This window comes from Artibeus jamaicensis, unplaced genomic scaffold, assembly GCF_021234435.1.
Source record: "Artibeus jamaicensis isolate MK-2021 breed Jamaican fruit bat unplaced genomic scaffold, CSHL_Jam_final scaffold_916, whole genome shotgun sequence".
Taxonomy (NCBI): Eukaryota; Metazoa; Chordata; class Mammalia; order Chiroptera; family Phyllostomidae; genus Artibeus; species Artibeus jamaicensis.
This window is the reverse complement of record NW_026522059.1, coordinates 14367372-14382680: the sequence shown is the minus strand read 5'-3', so window position 1 is coordinate 14382680 and position 15309 is coordinate 14367372. Positions and strand designations below refer to the sequence as shown.

General features: G+C 46.0%; 1 protein-coding gene across 3 annotated transcripts in view; it reads right to left on the bottom strand.

Moving 5' to 3' along the window:
* The window catches only part of SAMD12 (sterile alpha motif domain containing 12), a 326783-nt gene that overhangs the window by 143671 nt on the left and 167803 nt on the right, over nucleotides 1–15309 (bottom strand). For all 3 annotated transcript variants that reach the window (XM_037148787.2, XM_037148788.2, XM_037148786.2), the window contains exon 4: nucleotides 2557–2697. In XM_037148787.2, coding sequence (XP_037004682.2) covers nucleotides 2557–2697 — 141 coding nt within the window. The remainder of the gene's footprint in view (nucleotides 1–2556; nucleotides 2698–15309) is intronic.

Genomic DNA, 15309 nt, shown 5'->3' with positions numbered 1-15309 from the left:
TTATAGCAAACCTATACCCAAAATATTTTAAGGCAAACCCAGCTGTCTTTAGAATTTCTATTTTCAGTCAAAAAAAAAAAAACAACCCACAAAACCTTGCCAAGTTTTTGTTTTATGTTTTAAAAAGAAACCATCTTTTTGATAAGGCTATGGATTTTCTAAAGGCTGCCTAACATGAAATGAGTTTCAACATTAACATGTAAAGGACAAGCAATAAGAAAGGCAATACGAGCACAGACGAAATATCTAAGGGCTGGAGAACGCCACCTCTTCTAAAGGGAGAAGCGTGGAAGGATTCAAAATGCACAGCTTTTCAAGGCTAAAGGAAGTGACAACAACTGAATTGAAAAGGCTGAGCCTAGCATTACCTTCCCAGAACACAAACATATATTTAGCTTAATAGACTTGAGTACTATCTCAGGAAAAATCTTATATATTATGCATCTAGGGCAATGAAAGCTGTAGAAAATGATTTTGCAAAGCAAACAGGCTTCAGGCTGACAGCAACAGAAAGAAAAGAGAGTCCAAGGCACATGTGATAAATTCAGGTCTCTTTAATATATCACAGGAAGGAAACGGAATTGCGGAAGAAACCTCAGATACTAAATAGAACCTGGCAGAGCGACGCCTATGATGGAAGCTTACAAAATGTATATTTTCTGATTATCACTGTAATGCGAATTTGTACTAAGAAAACTGGAAAATACAGAAAATACAAAGAAAAAGTTAAAAGCACCCACAATCCCACCACCCATAGAGAACTAATATTAAAATATTGGCATATTCATTTGTAGCCTGTTTTTTGTTTACATATAAAAATATGAGTTTTCCAAAAGTGGGCTCATATGGTAAATAAAATTTTATATATATATATATTGTTTTCCCCTACTTCCTACTACTTCTTGAATACTTTCTCATGGTATTATATATTCTTTGAAGATGGAGTGTAAATGACTGCATTACACCAGATCTTATGATATTTTTTGTTTTGTTTTAGAGAGAGAGGAAAAGAAGGAGAAAGAGGGAGAGAAACATCAATGTGAGAGAGAAACATCAACTGGTTGCCTCCTGTACAGGACCTGACTGGGGGTTGAACCTACAACCCAGGTATGTGCCCTGACCAAGAACTGAACCAGTGATCTTTTGGTTCACAAGATAATGCCCAACCAACTGAGCCAGGGCTAGATCTTATTAATTTAAGCAGAACCACTTGATTCCTTCCATATTGCTGGACCTCTAGGTCGTTTCAAATTTTTCAGTGTTATAAATAGCCCTGTGCCAGACTTTCTTGTGGAAAGTCTTTGAATCTCTTTTATTTACTTCTTCAAAGAAAATGAAATGTATATAAACATGTCAAATGCAAATTTAACTTAGTCAATGTACCAGGACCTATAAATTTACCAGTGGGAGTCTCCGGAGACCAGCACCAATAATGCAGAACAAATACACAATACTATTTTCCTATCACCCGAAGTTTGCATTTACCATCTGGAGCGGGTAGCTTTCAGGCAGTACAGTACTTCCTCTAGGCAAATTGACTATTACGGGGTTAATCTCAATGCAATAACATAAAACCTGGCTGACCCAGATTTCTCCAATATCAGCATGCATGCAATTACAATATTCTATGGATTGAAAATACCCAAGGCTTAAAGATACACCTCTTATTATCCTTTCATTTAAAGTGATATATAATGGGCATTAAGACAAAACAAAGGGTTATAGCCAACAGAGGTTGACAGCAACCACATCTTATGTAGACCTACCTATTCCACACAGTGCAACTTAAGGTTTTCTTCAAACTCCAGCTGCACGCTCTCACTTCCAGTGACAGGACGCTACGTGCTCTCAACATACTGAAGTTATTAACGGTTCTTGTTCAGAATTACACGGTATCAACATTCCAGGTTTAAATCCCCTATAGCCTATTTTTTTTAAATGGTTGTATTTTCAAGATTCTAAGTAGTTTCTCACAAACTCTAACGTGTGCGTGTACTTACATATATATGTAGAGACACATTCTTCTAAAATGCTTTTCTCCCATCAGTCAGTGGGAAGCAAAGTAAAATGAAACATGACTTAAATTTTGCGTCACAGGAACTATGGGGTCACACAGAGCCCAAGACCCTCTCAGTGCCGGTGGTCAGATGAAGCCAGCTGGGGCCGCGGTGCACAGTTGTGCCGATGGCCCCCCGGACAACTGCAGGGGGTCCTGACCTCTGTGACTGGTGCTCTCTGCGGGTGTGCAGGGCACAACCTACACAGCTGTGTGTGATGACCTTGAAATTGGCTGAGACAACACTGTTTGCCCATCCATTACTCATTTGTGCATCCTTCCCCCTACTGAGCTCTGAAAAAGAGGCATTTCGGGAAGAAAGTGGTCTTTAAACCTGTATCCTTTTTTAAATAAAGAAAATGCTGCAAGCGAACAAACAAACAACAACACCACCATAACAAAACAATGACAGTGTCTCCCCGGCGCCCCTGTGTCACAAGGGTTAGAGATTCCTCCCCCCAGTCCCCCCTTCCATCCACCCATAGAAAGCGGCAGGGTACCTTGTGTGAGTAACTGTAGGTTTCTGACTTCCTCTCGCACTTTCAGCTGGAGCACCTGTTGCAGGATATGCTGCCGGAGGCTTTCCTGGGCAATCCCCATTCGCTCCAGCTTTTTGTCAGTGAGTCTCAGCAAGGCTCGTCCTGCAGGGTTTCAGGAAATAAAAGGAAAAGCAAATGAACAAGGCCCGGAGAAGGGTTTCCATCTTAGCCTTGGCTAATTCTGCTGTAGCAGAAGTTTCCATCTAAACACAGACCCTTTAGGACACAGGGCCCCCATCATTCTACCCGACGGGATGGATAATCTGGATGAAAAAAAAAAAAACTACACAGATTAAAAAAAGAGAAGCCCAATTTGTATCTAATATTGGCAATCCCCAACTGACCCACAGACTGAGTTAAATAAAATAGCAGCATTTCAACCTGGGTATCTGGGTCATGGATTGCAGGTTGCCATAGAAACAATGCTCTTCCTTGGGTCATGGCTGTGAGGCTGGCCCATGCCACTGAGAAATGAGTTGAAGTTCTGGATGCTCCAACTGTGGTTGGAGAGGAACTGCAATGCTGTTGAACCCAGGCTATAGTAAAGTTTCTGGGAAATACACATTTACAGTTCCAGTTTCAACCTGCAGCATGAACTTCCCTGGTGTGGGGTTGCAACTCCAGCTGGTGGGAGCCAAGCCTTCATCCCGATCACTGGCCTCAGGCAAGGGTCCTAGCAGTGGTGAGGGCAAGAGGAGGAGGCTGAGGGCGAGCATCTGCAGACTGCAAAACTTGGAGGCTCGAGGGTGAATGTCTGAAGTTTGCACACACCCCAGGCCCTAGACAGCCTGGTGCGGCTTCCTTTCAGCTCCTTTCTTTCCCCGGAAGGTCTGCATGCTTCCCTTGTTCCTGTGGCTTCCATCAGAGTCCCAACTTTTCCCCTCCTTGCGCTTGCCTTGAAACAAGCATACCTCCACTGTGAGGGCTGAGACAAGGAATACAGAGAATGACTGCTGTCAAATGCCCACGGCACCAGCCTGTGCTCTCGCCCCCAAAGCCCCAGTCATCGCACTGCAGGTCTTTCCTCAGTTGATGAAGAATAAACAGAGGCCACTACCTGTGATCCATGCTAAGTCTTCAGGTGTAACAGCACAAACACTTCAGAAGATAAATGGTCTACCTCTTCACGCAAGACACCCAATAGTCAGAAGGCGGGGTCAATTAGCACACCGAGAATCTTATAGACAAAAATCTGTCACTGTTTTCCTTGGATGGCTTCTAGAGTGCCATCCAGGTCCTGATTTCTGGAAAACCTTTACAGTAATCAGATAATTTCCAGGAGCAAATGTCCCATCGACCTCCTAGCCCACCCCCTCCTGATGACCACAGAAGAAAAGAGTGTCCCCAATGACTGTGGTGCTGCTTTTGATGCAGGTGTCAGGAGAGTGATAAGTAGTCGATTATTGGTCACACCCGTTTTTACAGTTTCTATGGTCACTTTTTGTTGTTTACCATAGAAACCCAACTGTTCAGTCAACAAACATTTATTGAGCACTTACTATGTCCTAGGTTTACTCAGTGTGTTCTGCAGGCTGCTGCCTACACACCGAGGAATCAAGGAGGGGAAAATCAACTCAATCTCAGAAAAGCAGCGCCGCCTAGGTTTCCTGAGACCCCACACTGTTGTGCAGGTGATCTATAAACAGGTGATCTATGCAGGGGCCATTCGTGGACCCCGGGAGAGGAAGAAAGCACCGAGTCCTTCCAATGGACTGAACTCCTGGCCTTTTACTTCCTTCCCTTTTCTAGTGTTTATTGAGCGCCATGAATGCCTGACACTGTTCTGGGCGCTGGGATTATGGAGACAAGTGGTGTCTTCCCTCTCCAGTGAGTTTACCATTTAGTTTGAGAGACAGTATACAAACACACTGATACTCAGGGGCACACAGGGACCCCCACAGGCAGGACGGACTTATTAGAGTTTGAGTGGTTAGAAAAGGCCTCTCACTCAGAACAGCTAACACTGGAACACCTACAAGTGGCAACGCCAATGAGAGAAACGGCAGGAAGGCTAGTGTCACAAGGGCAGAGTAGACAGGACAAGAAATGGGGGTTGAAAGATGGGGGGGGTGCCAGATCAGACAGGGCCTCCTGGGCCTTGCTGAAGAGTTCTGGCTTCATTCTGAACGTGGAAAGGTTTGTGCGAGGGGTGACTTGGGCATGGTCCCCACGTAGTGGAAGGTTCTCCGTGGTCACCATGTGGAGGATGGGTTAGGGATCGGGAGGGAAGAGCAGAGGCAACGAGAAGAGTCAGCACACTGCTGGGGTCATCAAAACAGGAGGTGACGCTGCCCGGAACACGGGTGGCGGTGAAGGAGCGCAAAGGACTGGTGAGGTCCTGGACACATTCCGAAGGACTTTGGGTCCCTGGAAGTGGGCTATGAAGGAAAGCGCCATCGAAAGTGGCTCAGGTTTTCACCCTGAGCCCCCGGTGGCCCGGGTGTACTTTCAGTGCAGGGAGTAAAGCCACTGCTCCTCCAGAGGGTGAGTCGGAGGGAGGAAATCTCCTTAGTGTTTCTGCTGTTTTTTTTTTTTCTCTTGAGAGCACTAGGGATCTGGAGAAAGTAACGAAAAGGATAGAAATCAACAAGGGAGGACAGAATATGTTCTACTTTCTTCCCCAAACTGCTTTCTTTCCTTCGACACGATCCTCAAAGCCCAGAGCTCTGAGTTGACTGGAGGCGAACGCAGGCACACTGTAGCGGAATTCAGAGAAGAGGACCCTCTTATGACCCAAGCTCTGTATTCCTTCACCCCAGAAGGTGTCTTCAGTGCTAAAAATATCTTCCAGGTCCCCTTGTAGAAGTCCCAGCCAGGGACTACTCTGTGAAGAAGTTCACCCAGCAGACACGTGAATCTGACGCTAACCATCTTGGAAAATTAGAATTTTGCTGCAACTGAAGCTTGAATGCATATGTAAACTTTATTGTCTGGGACCCACGACAATGCCAGTGCCATGGGAATAAGTACTTTTCCTGTCAGGTTCCCTCTTGTCCCAAGTTCTCTATTGTCATCTATGTGCTGGTACATAGTGATGCTCAAGAAACATCTATTGATTGAATATGCTTAGTGCTAAGATGAATGTTGTCTTCGTTACTCACATACTGATAATCTCAAGGTCATCACATCATTGTCTTTTCTGCTGTAAGACACCTGATTGAAAACTGACCCTCAGACAGGACAACAGCCATGAGGAACTGAGTGTAGCCGAGCGGGAGGCTGCATTTCATTGGTGGCAACCACAGATACACATGCCAAGTGAAGGAACTAGAGAACTTGGGACAAGATGAGGACTTCACCTTCCTGCAGGCTTAACAACAGACAAGTGTCTCGTTCTATTTCTGTACAGGCACCAAGCGAGACTATCAGCCTTGCTGGATGGATGGGCAGCAAGAACAGGTGAGAGACCATCGATGCAGACAGGAGTGGATTCGTCCCCTGGGTTGCCATAACGAATCACAACACACGGAGGCTGAAACCAACAGAAATTTCCTCCACAGCGTCCTGGAAGCCAGGGCTCAGCATCAGGTTCATTGGGCTGCAGTCAAGGTGACAGCCAGGCCCCTAAAGTCCCTCTGGAGGCTGTAGGGAACTTTCCTTCCTGGAAACTCCCAGCGTTTGCTGGTGGCCACTCCCCTTTGTGACTCTGTCACTCTAACCTTGGCCTCTGTCCCGTGGGTGTGTCATCTCGCCCTGCCTCCTCTCTTATAAAGACACCAGGGACTCGGTTTAGGGCCTGAGTAACTAATCCAAGATCACCTCCTCGTATGAAGACCCTTAACTTAATCACAACTACAAAGATCCCTTTTCCTTCTAGGGTGACATTTACAGGTTCAGAGATCAGGACCTTACTCAGTTGACCTTCCGAGCAGGGCACAGGACTCATGGTGTCCACTCGGAGAGCTGCGTGCGGGGCAGGGGGAGCGACTCTCTGAAACCACACGAAATATGGGGGCGAGATTTAGGTTTCAACATGTATCTCCAACCTTCAGGTCCAATGTGGTCTTTGGTCTTTAGTGCAGGTACCTATACCCGCCCCCCTCATCTTTCCAGCTCAGACAATTGTCACAAAAGCCCTGTCACAGCTTTTCAAGATGAAAGATCACAAACCATAAAGCACAGGGAAATTTCAGGGTTAGCTGGAGGACATGCCTTCAGCCTGCCCCCTACTGGGAAGTCTCGGTACCACAGCAGGTGGTTGGGAGCCCACTTTTCCCAGAGAAGCGGCTGGATTACACACAGGACCTCTTTTCTGCTAGGAATAGAGGCCACTGTTCAGCTCCCCAAACAAATGGCCACTTGTTGGCTGGGTCAGCTCCAAACCTGCTCTCAGGTAAAGGCCAGCGCCCTACTTTGGGCCTGGCCGGGCCAGAGAAGCAGAGTGACAGGTGTTGGACATAAAAGCAGTGTTCTACCGCCTGAATCTGTGTTTCTCATCTCACCACCATTCCAGAATTGGAATTTCTGGAACAAAGAAATAAGGGGAGAGATGCAATTGCACAAGCATGAGCTCCAGAGCTAAAAGGCAGAGATGAGTGCGCCCAGAAAAGCACCTCCGAGTCTTCATTTCCCCACCTCTACCATGGGGATGAAAATGACACTATCTCCCGGGTGACTGTGGGGACCGGATGACATAACACACATGCCCTTAGCACACTGGCGTCACTATGAGGATACAGTTTTTGGATGGCTGAGAATGCTTCCTCCTTCTCTTCCTCCTCCTCATTGTAACAATGAGTACAAAAGCAAACAGGTATTAATCAGTTACTATGTGTTAAACGCTGTCCCAAGAGCTTTACACGCATTACCTCATTTTCAACAATTCTCTGCAGGTACTATTATTAACTATAATTAATTAAGAGCTAGCACACACAGCTAAAGGTCGAATGCATACGAAACTGCAGACCTGGGATGCAAATGCACACAGAAGCCGTGCCCGTAATCCCCTCCCTGAACTGCTGACCAGGGATTCCTCGAACAGACCTAAGGTGCTCCCCAAGCCCACTTCTGCCAGTTCTCACATGGGGACCCCCCGAGGGCAGGGGGGAGACCGATGGCCCGGACAGGTCCCTGCTTCTGATGACTTACAGGCAAGCAGTGCAAGCTCTGGCCTAACTCCACGATTATGCCCTGGCACAACAAGGCCGCGGTGGCTCTGGGTCTTTGGTCTTCACTGAGTGGGGTATGACGGGGCACTGAGGGGTCTTCGAGCGCAGCCGCTGAATCGTCCACGCCTTCGCCGTGCAGACCACCCACATGCACAGCATGGGCTGAGTGCGTCACAGTGCTAGGCAGTCGGAGAGAAACTTTCCCTGCCAGAGGGACAAGCACACAGGTTCTTTGACAGCCCATACATGGGGCATCTAACTTAGCTGGGGCTCTTAGACAACAAACAAACAAACAAACAAACAAACAAACAAAACAAGAGTCAGGAAGGAGGAAGAGCATTTGAGGCTCAGGGAACAGCATAGGCAAAGTCAGGGCCATGAAAACCAAAGGGCCCATTTAGGGAACTCCAGGAAACTGGACCGTGCAGAGCGTCAAGCATGGGGCAGGGAGCATATTGTGCCTCACGTGCCATTTCACGATGGCCACCTGGCAGGTGGACCTGTCTTACTCCTTTCCCTCACCACAAAGCACCACACAGAAGACCCAGAGATGACCTTCACAGCCGTAAAGCACTCCCAGTGGTGGAACTAACATTATGACTAAGTTTTGCCTATACAGCCTTCCCCCCACTTCTGGTCAAAGAATCCCTCCTTTTTCTTTTGAGAGCTGCTCCTCCTTACCTGGTGGGCATAGTAGAAATTAAAAAAATTTTTTCTGTGGCATTTTCACTTCTGAAATATTATATAATTTTCTTGCTCGTTAAGTTTACTTTTTAGTTTGTGATTCCCTCCTGCCCACTCCCATAAGGTAAGACCCACAAGAGCAGGGCCTGACTCGATGTAGGCACTAAGGAAATACAGTATTTGTTAAATTAATGCTGGCTGTGTGGCCCAGACCAGGCAAATAAACACTCTTTACCAGAATCGTGATGGTTTCTCAGAGAGAAGCTGTCTTTCTACTTAGATCCCATCTCGAGGGACAACATAAGCCAAGACTTGCTGTCCGTGGCTGTCTTTGCCACCATATGGAGGGATCCTTGCCAGAGAATTAAGACAACAGAGGGACAGAGCTGAGAGGCAGAAAGGGAAAAGGAGGGTGAGGGATGGGGAGAGAGAGATAAGGTGGCGTGATTTGATTTCCTGCACACGGAGCCGGAGCCGGGCCTGCTGCAGCCAGACACCCCCGGGTGGCTCATTTTTATGTAAGTCAACACCTCGGGGAGGAGGTGAGCTGAGCTCATTCGCAGCACTTGCACCCAGGAGGATCTTGACTTACAGATCCAAGCTTGTGAGTAATTCTCAGCCGACTCGCTGTCCTGTCCGGCTTATCCCCATTTCGAGAAAGCCCATCATGGGGCAGGAGAGTCCGAAAAACAGGAACCTATGGGAATTTGTTTTCGAAATATTAAGCATTGGCAAAGTTTGGTATTTTAATTAGCATTCCTTACAAATTATTTGGAATACAGCTGAATTCTGATTGCATGCTTCCGTAAGTCTGACGGACCTGGGGTAGCCCCCGTACCCAGTTCCCCCAGAGGTCACAGTCAGACGTCGCCGGCACGACAAAAGGGAGTGTGGAGCACTTCACTAGGAGAGGATGGGGTTGGGTGGACTCGTCAGTTTCATTTTCCTAAAACGAGCAACCTGCAACTATTTTTGCTAGAATACAGGCTGTGTAGTGCCACGTCTATTTTTAAGAACTGAGAATCCAGAAGTCTGATGAAACCTCCCAATTTAAAATTTGCCCATGTTTTCCGTCCTCTGAGAGCCAAACAAATCGTGTACATGGGTCATACTTGGCTGACAAGTGGCCTCTTTCAACATCTGACTTTTAACCCTCTTTCCGCCACATGGGCCCTCTCACTTGCAATGGAAAGGGATTTGGGCAGTCTCGCCGTCAGGGTTCCAACTGATGTCAGGGATGGACCCCAGGCTCCGTGACTCCATTTTGTACGGCCTCTTCTAAATTAATAGCCCAAACTGGTCCTCTGTTCTTGATGTCCTAAATGCACACTGCAGATCCTTCCTCCTTACTAGCCCCTGCCCAATGCCTAACCTCCTGAAGGTGACTGCGAGTCACCAGTACCAGGGCTAAGAAGGACTCGGAGGTCGGCCAAGCCATTGCCTCACTTCCTGGCAGGAATGTGCACAAAACCTTCCAAGACCAACATGTCTCTTCTCACTTCCACCTGCAGCACAGCCCGCTCTTCCCAGCCTGAGAGCCAAGGCCGGTCACTCACTTGGTTGCTTTCAAATGACTAGCAGTTCACTGAAGGCCCTTCTCGGGGCCGAGGGGGAGAAGGGTTATTTGCCTTGTGGTTACTGTAAGTAATGTACCATACTGAAGGGAACTGTACACATATGTTGATACTTTTAAATCAGAGTTAGGTTGAAAGATTGTTTTAGACAATATAGGTTTTTGGTTGAACATATTCAAGTGGTAATGGTGTTAATAGGAATAATGTTAATTCCCACCAGAAGTAGAAATTCAGAAAGAAATGATACATCACAATGTTTTTCAAACAGCGTGAGAATGTGGCCATGCACTATTTTTCTGCTCTTTAAGGAAACACATACAGCTTCCAAACAGTAAATTCAAGGTCAAATCCTTTAGTGCTGTTGGTAGTACCCAGAATGACCAAATCCTTCCCCAAATTAATTTTTAAAAACCTCATAAAATGTTTGGTTCGGGGATTCTGTTTTCGTAGCTGGGAAGACGTGGTAATTACCTTCTCTGTACCTCTTTTTCGAGCAAAGAAGTCTGGTACCAACAATAACACACACTGCAGCCGAAGATTTATAACATCGTCAACAGCCTTCACGGTCTGTCCTAGCTGTGGTAGGCAGAGCAACTCTCTTGGTGCGCTGGCGTTTACTTGTCAGCGTATTTACGCATGGTTTCGGGATTCTCTGTTCACTGCGTGTCTCTAGGTGAGCAGCCCACCGTGCATTAGACAGCTTCTAAAATTAATTACCAAGAAGCATGTGAGAGGCCTGCTGACAAGCCTTCTCCCCCCGCCTTGATACTCTACCCTTGGCCGTGACGGCTAAACCTGAGCAGTGTTCCTGGGACAGGCACGAAGGGACAGGCACGAAGGGACAGGCACAGGGATGCGGGCTGCCACACTCAAATGAATTTGAACGAGTGACCCATTGCCAAAGTATTGTTTAAAACGTTTCAAAGCTACTTTGACTTTCTCTTCCTGATACCTAGGAATTGCTTTTCCTTAAACTTTTACATGATTAGCGTTATTAGTATCTGGGATTCCTTAGGAGAAAAAGTAACAGATGAGGATTGTCCTCACTCCAAATATATTCAGTAAAAAGGATGAAAATGGTTTCTGCTTTCAGGGAGCTAAGAAAAAAAATCACCGGCAGATATAAGATCAGCAAGCATGAAATAGCCTAAAAGTGATATAGTATGTCCTCATTTAACATCCTTGATATGTTCTGTCACTTTAAGTGAAACGATGTATAATGAAACCAATTTTAGTATAGGTGAAAGGATAGAAACAAGAGTTAAGTTCCTATGGCATCTCGTCCACATTATCATAAAATGATGTTGAACAAAATGATGTTACTTGAAAGCCTGCTATATGTGGTAACACCTGTAGGCCAAAGACCATGAGGGCCATCAGATCTACTGGGAAGGCTCTGGAAAAAAGAAAGAGGTCTTGGGTTTGGAGCTGAAAGTCGGGCTGGATGAACCAGTTATCTGCTACCATCGCTCCTGTGCCGATCAGCTCACTAGGCTTTGGTTTGTTCACATGTACCTTTGGGAAGAGATGACACCTTCCCTTCCAAGTTGTGCTGATTAAGTCCTCTACCAAGCAAGCAGAATAGAAAGGAGCATTGGCACTTTTAGAAAACAGACCCAAAGAGAGATAAAGAGCCCATCCGAAAGCCTACGGGCAGTGGTGTAGCTCACGCCAAAACTATGAGGGGGGCACCCGAGAGGATGGCATCCTGATGGTAACAGTGGGCATCCTTTCTGGGGAGCGAAGGGTAGTAAGGAGAAGGAAATTACGTTTATTGCATGCCAAATTTCGAAAGCCATCAACATGACATGCAAGTACGGTGGGACTCAGCAGCTTAGCTTTGCGCATTTTGACACTATCAGCACTTGAGGCTGGGTACTGTGGGCTGGCCCGTGCACTGCAGGATGCTCTGCAGCAACCCTGCTCTCTACCTGCTCGGCTGCAGGAGCACCTGCTCCCAGCTGTGCTTCTCGAAACATCTCCAGCTTTTTGCCAAATGTCCACTGAAGGACAAATTGCCCCCGGTTGAGAAGCACCACTGTAGATGTTTGCTTTCAAACAACAGATTCTTAAAACGCTAATCCAACAGACAAATGAATCCTCAGTATTGGAGGTTCACGGGCCTCAGGCAGTGAGGAGGCAAACCAACACAAAACTTACTGTTGGGAAAAGCACCTACTATGTGTCAGGCCCTTTCCCACCCGCTGTCCCACCGAGCGCACGAATCAGCTCGGTAAGCATTTCTATTTCCGTTTGGAGTGCAGGGAACTGGCCTTCATGGAGAGGACGTACCAAAGCACGCAAGTGGCAGAACAGGAATTCCAACTCAGCTCTACAAGTAAAAGTCTCCATGCATTTGGTCCTGAAAAGTCTTCAAACTCGGAACTTCAAGTGAGATTTAAGGGGCCTTGTGAGTGAAAGAGGAATGATAGTTACTGTTTGATAAGTGACAACAATTTGAGGGAACTAAGTCCAGTAACATTGACTGACACTGGCTTTGCTTCAATGCTGAAGAGACAGTAAAAATGAACGTTGACATAATGTCCCTTTCTGCCCTCAAAAGGGGAGTAAAAATAAGCTCATTAAGCTTGAAGTTCAACATTTGATGTCAACAGGTTACCCAACTAAAAGTTATGTTGGGTAAGATAAGCAACACGAACAGATTCTTTTCAGTATCTCCCTTGCTGCATCTCCCTAATGCTCTGCCTTCTAGCGTCTCTCCTCTCTTCTCATCTGATGGGCTGCAAGGGCTGGCTCAGGTCTTTCCTTCTCGGTGAGTCATCCCTGACTCCCCTTGGAACCTATAGGAAAAGCATGAGGCGGTAAATGTTACGGTGAAAATGTCTACTTCCTTACTTAAATTAAAAGTCCTTAAAGCAAGGTGTGTCTTCCCATTTATATATTGCCAACATCCAGGGTACTGCTTAATAAACTTGTGAAATAATATATGACAGTGTCAAAATTAACTCTGTCAAGGAAAACCCAAGTTAAGGGAATGGGGCAGACCCTGAGGGTAGCAGTCCCATGTTACATTTTTATGTACGTTTGGACTGGTTGGCTTTTTCCATGTCTTGGTGCCAATACTTTGACTTTGCAAAAAGACTGTATTATAATGCTAGAGCAGGAGGAAGGTGGAAGGGACAGAATGAGAAGGGGAGGGGAGGAGCTCAGGCTGTGAAGAGCTGGATCACTCCCGAAGGTTGTGGCACAGGGGGAAGTGGGACGTACGTGGCCCCGATGGCATGGACAACGGCTTTATGATGATGAAGAGAATGTCCATGCAGTTGGATGCTTGCAGGCAAATCCCATCACCACGAATTATATGTCATACTGTCCTAAGCAAGTCACTGAACCTAACGTAAGTCCCCATCTACCCATCTCACCAATGGGTGTGACAACAGTCTCTCTGTCACAGGAGTGATTGTGAAGATGAAGAGAGATGACCCATGAAAAGCACTTAGCACAGTGCCTGGCACATCATAAATAAGTTTTCAGTAGAAGTTAGCAACAAATGATGATAATGACGAGTCCTAAGACGGGGGCCTTGGCCCAGGTGAGTCGATGGTGCACAGTATGGTCCCTTTGTTGCCAGAGATGAAATGTACAGGACATCCATTCTATATGGTACAGCCCATTTGTAGTTATAGAAACCAATGTCTACATAGACTCTACTCACTGTTATGTTCAACCTCTGTTTGAGGGCTGAGGTCACTTAGCTGTCCTTCATGTCCCTTTTTATAATTCCATTACTACATGATGTGTATCTCAGCTATTTAAGGCAATCTCTGATCGAGCTTTCTCTAAAGAATTCTAAGTTTCAATGAGACATTTCAAGAATTGTTTGGAATGAAAGTGGAAGCTGGGGGGTGTGTAGGGCAGGAGAGAGTAATGGGGGAAAATGGGGATGACTGAAATTGAACAATTAAAAAAAAAAAGAATTGGAAAGAAAGCAAAGCAAAGCCCACTTGGGTTTTCTCTAACAACCACACACTAGGGACAGTATTCAAGGACTGATGCCACCACATACAAAAGGGTTCTTCAAACTTAAAAAGCTGCAAATCACTGTTGTAGAACTTTGTTCACTGTCTGTACAAATAAAAATATTCCATAACCAACAATTGATTCTTTCTATGATTGATCATAAATAACAAAATGTACCCAGAGAAATTTGGCAAAAAAGAGAGGAAGATGGAAGAAAAAAAGCAAGATTCTTTGGTGAGATAATAGGCCTGGAAAAGTGAAGGGACTTGCCCAAAGACACATGGCCAGTAACTGGCAAAGAGCAGAACCAAGACATCTGATTCAAATTCATGCTGCCTCTGATTAGAACAGCTACACGCACTTTAGTTCAGCATTCACTTAATAAACAATCAGCGCTCTTCTAATGCCAACCATTAGGCTAGGGGCTGGGTGTAACTCGGAACTACAATCCACACGGTCTCTGTGCTCGAACCTGCAGTTTAGTCAGGGATGTACACATTTAAAAATACCCAAATAAGTGATTTCAATACAGCAAAAGAACAAAAGAAGAAAACGTTTTTCCTGAGAAAGACAGAGGAAACTCAAGACTGAGGTATGGAGAGGGGAAACTTGAAGGAATATTTAGGCTAAGACCTGAAGGATGAGAAAGGTGACGAGTCAGATGAGTGAGTTTTGAGGCAGAAGAAACAATGTATGCAAATGCTGTGTGTAGAAACGCACCTTCAGTGAAATCAAGAGGATCAGTGGCTTGAGATGAGGACAGAGGAGCAGGCAAGGACAAGATCGCTCATGGTCTTGGAGGCAAATCAAGGATCCTGTTACTGACTCCAAATGTGACATGAGGCGATTTATATTTTAAAATTCTCTCTCTGGCGGCCTGTACAAAATCATCTCAGCTGAGGATCTAGGTATGGAAGCAGAGAAGCTGGTAAGGAGACTGGAACTTTAGTTGAGCCCAGAGATGATGGTGGCTTCTACTGAACAGGTGGTGATGGGAAGATGTACAGAGAGGATGAAATACTTTGCATGTAGCATCGAAAGAATTTGGTGAGATATGAGGTATCTGAGGCATGCATGAACGGAATGTCAAGGAAGATCCCTGTGTTTCTAGTTTGGGCAATAAGATAAAAGAATCTGCAGTGGCTGACCTGGGGAATACTGAGTGAGCAGATTCAATGGAGAAGATAAGTCCTTTTGGTTAGGACTGCCTAGGAGACATTCAACAGAAATGTAAAGTGGGCAAGTACGTGCACATCCTGGAGCTCCAAACTGAAGTCGGGTCTGGAGCTTGGCGTGGAGCCACCATCATACAGTTGACATACAAGTCCATGGTCCAACAGGACAGGAACACAAACTGAGGAGAGGTC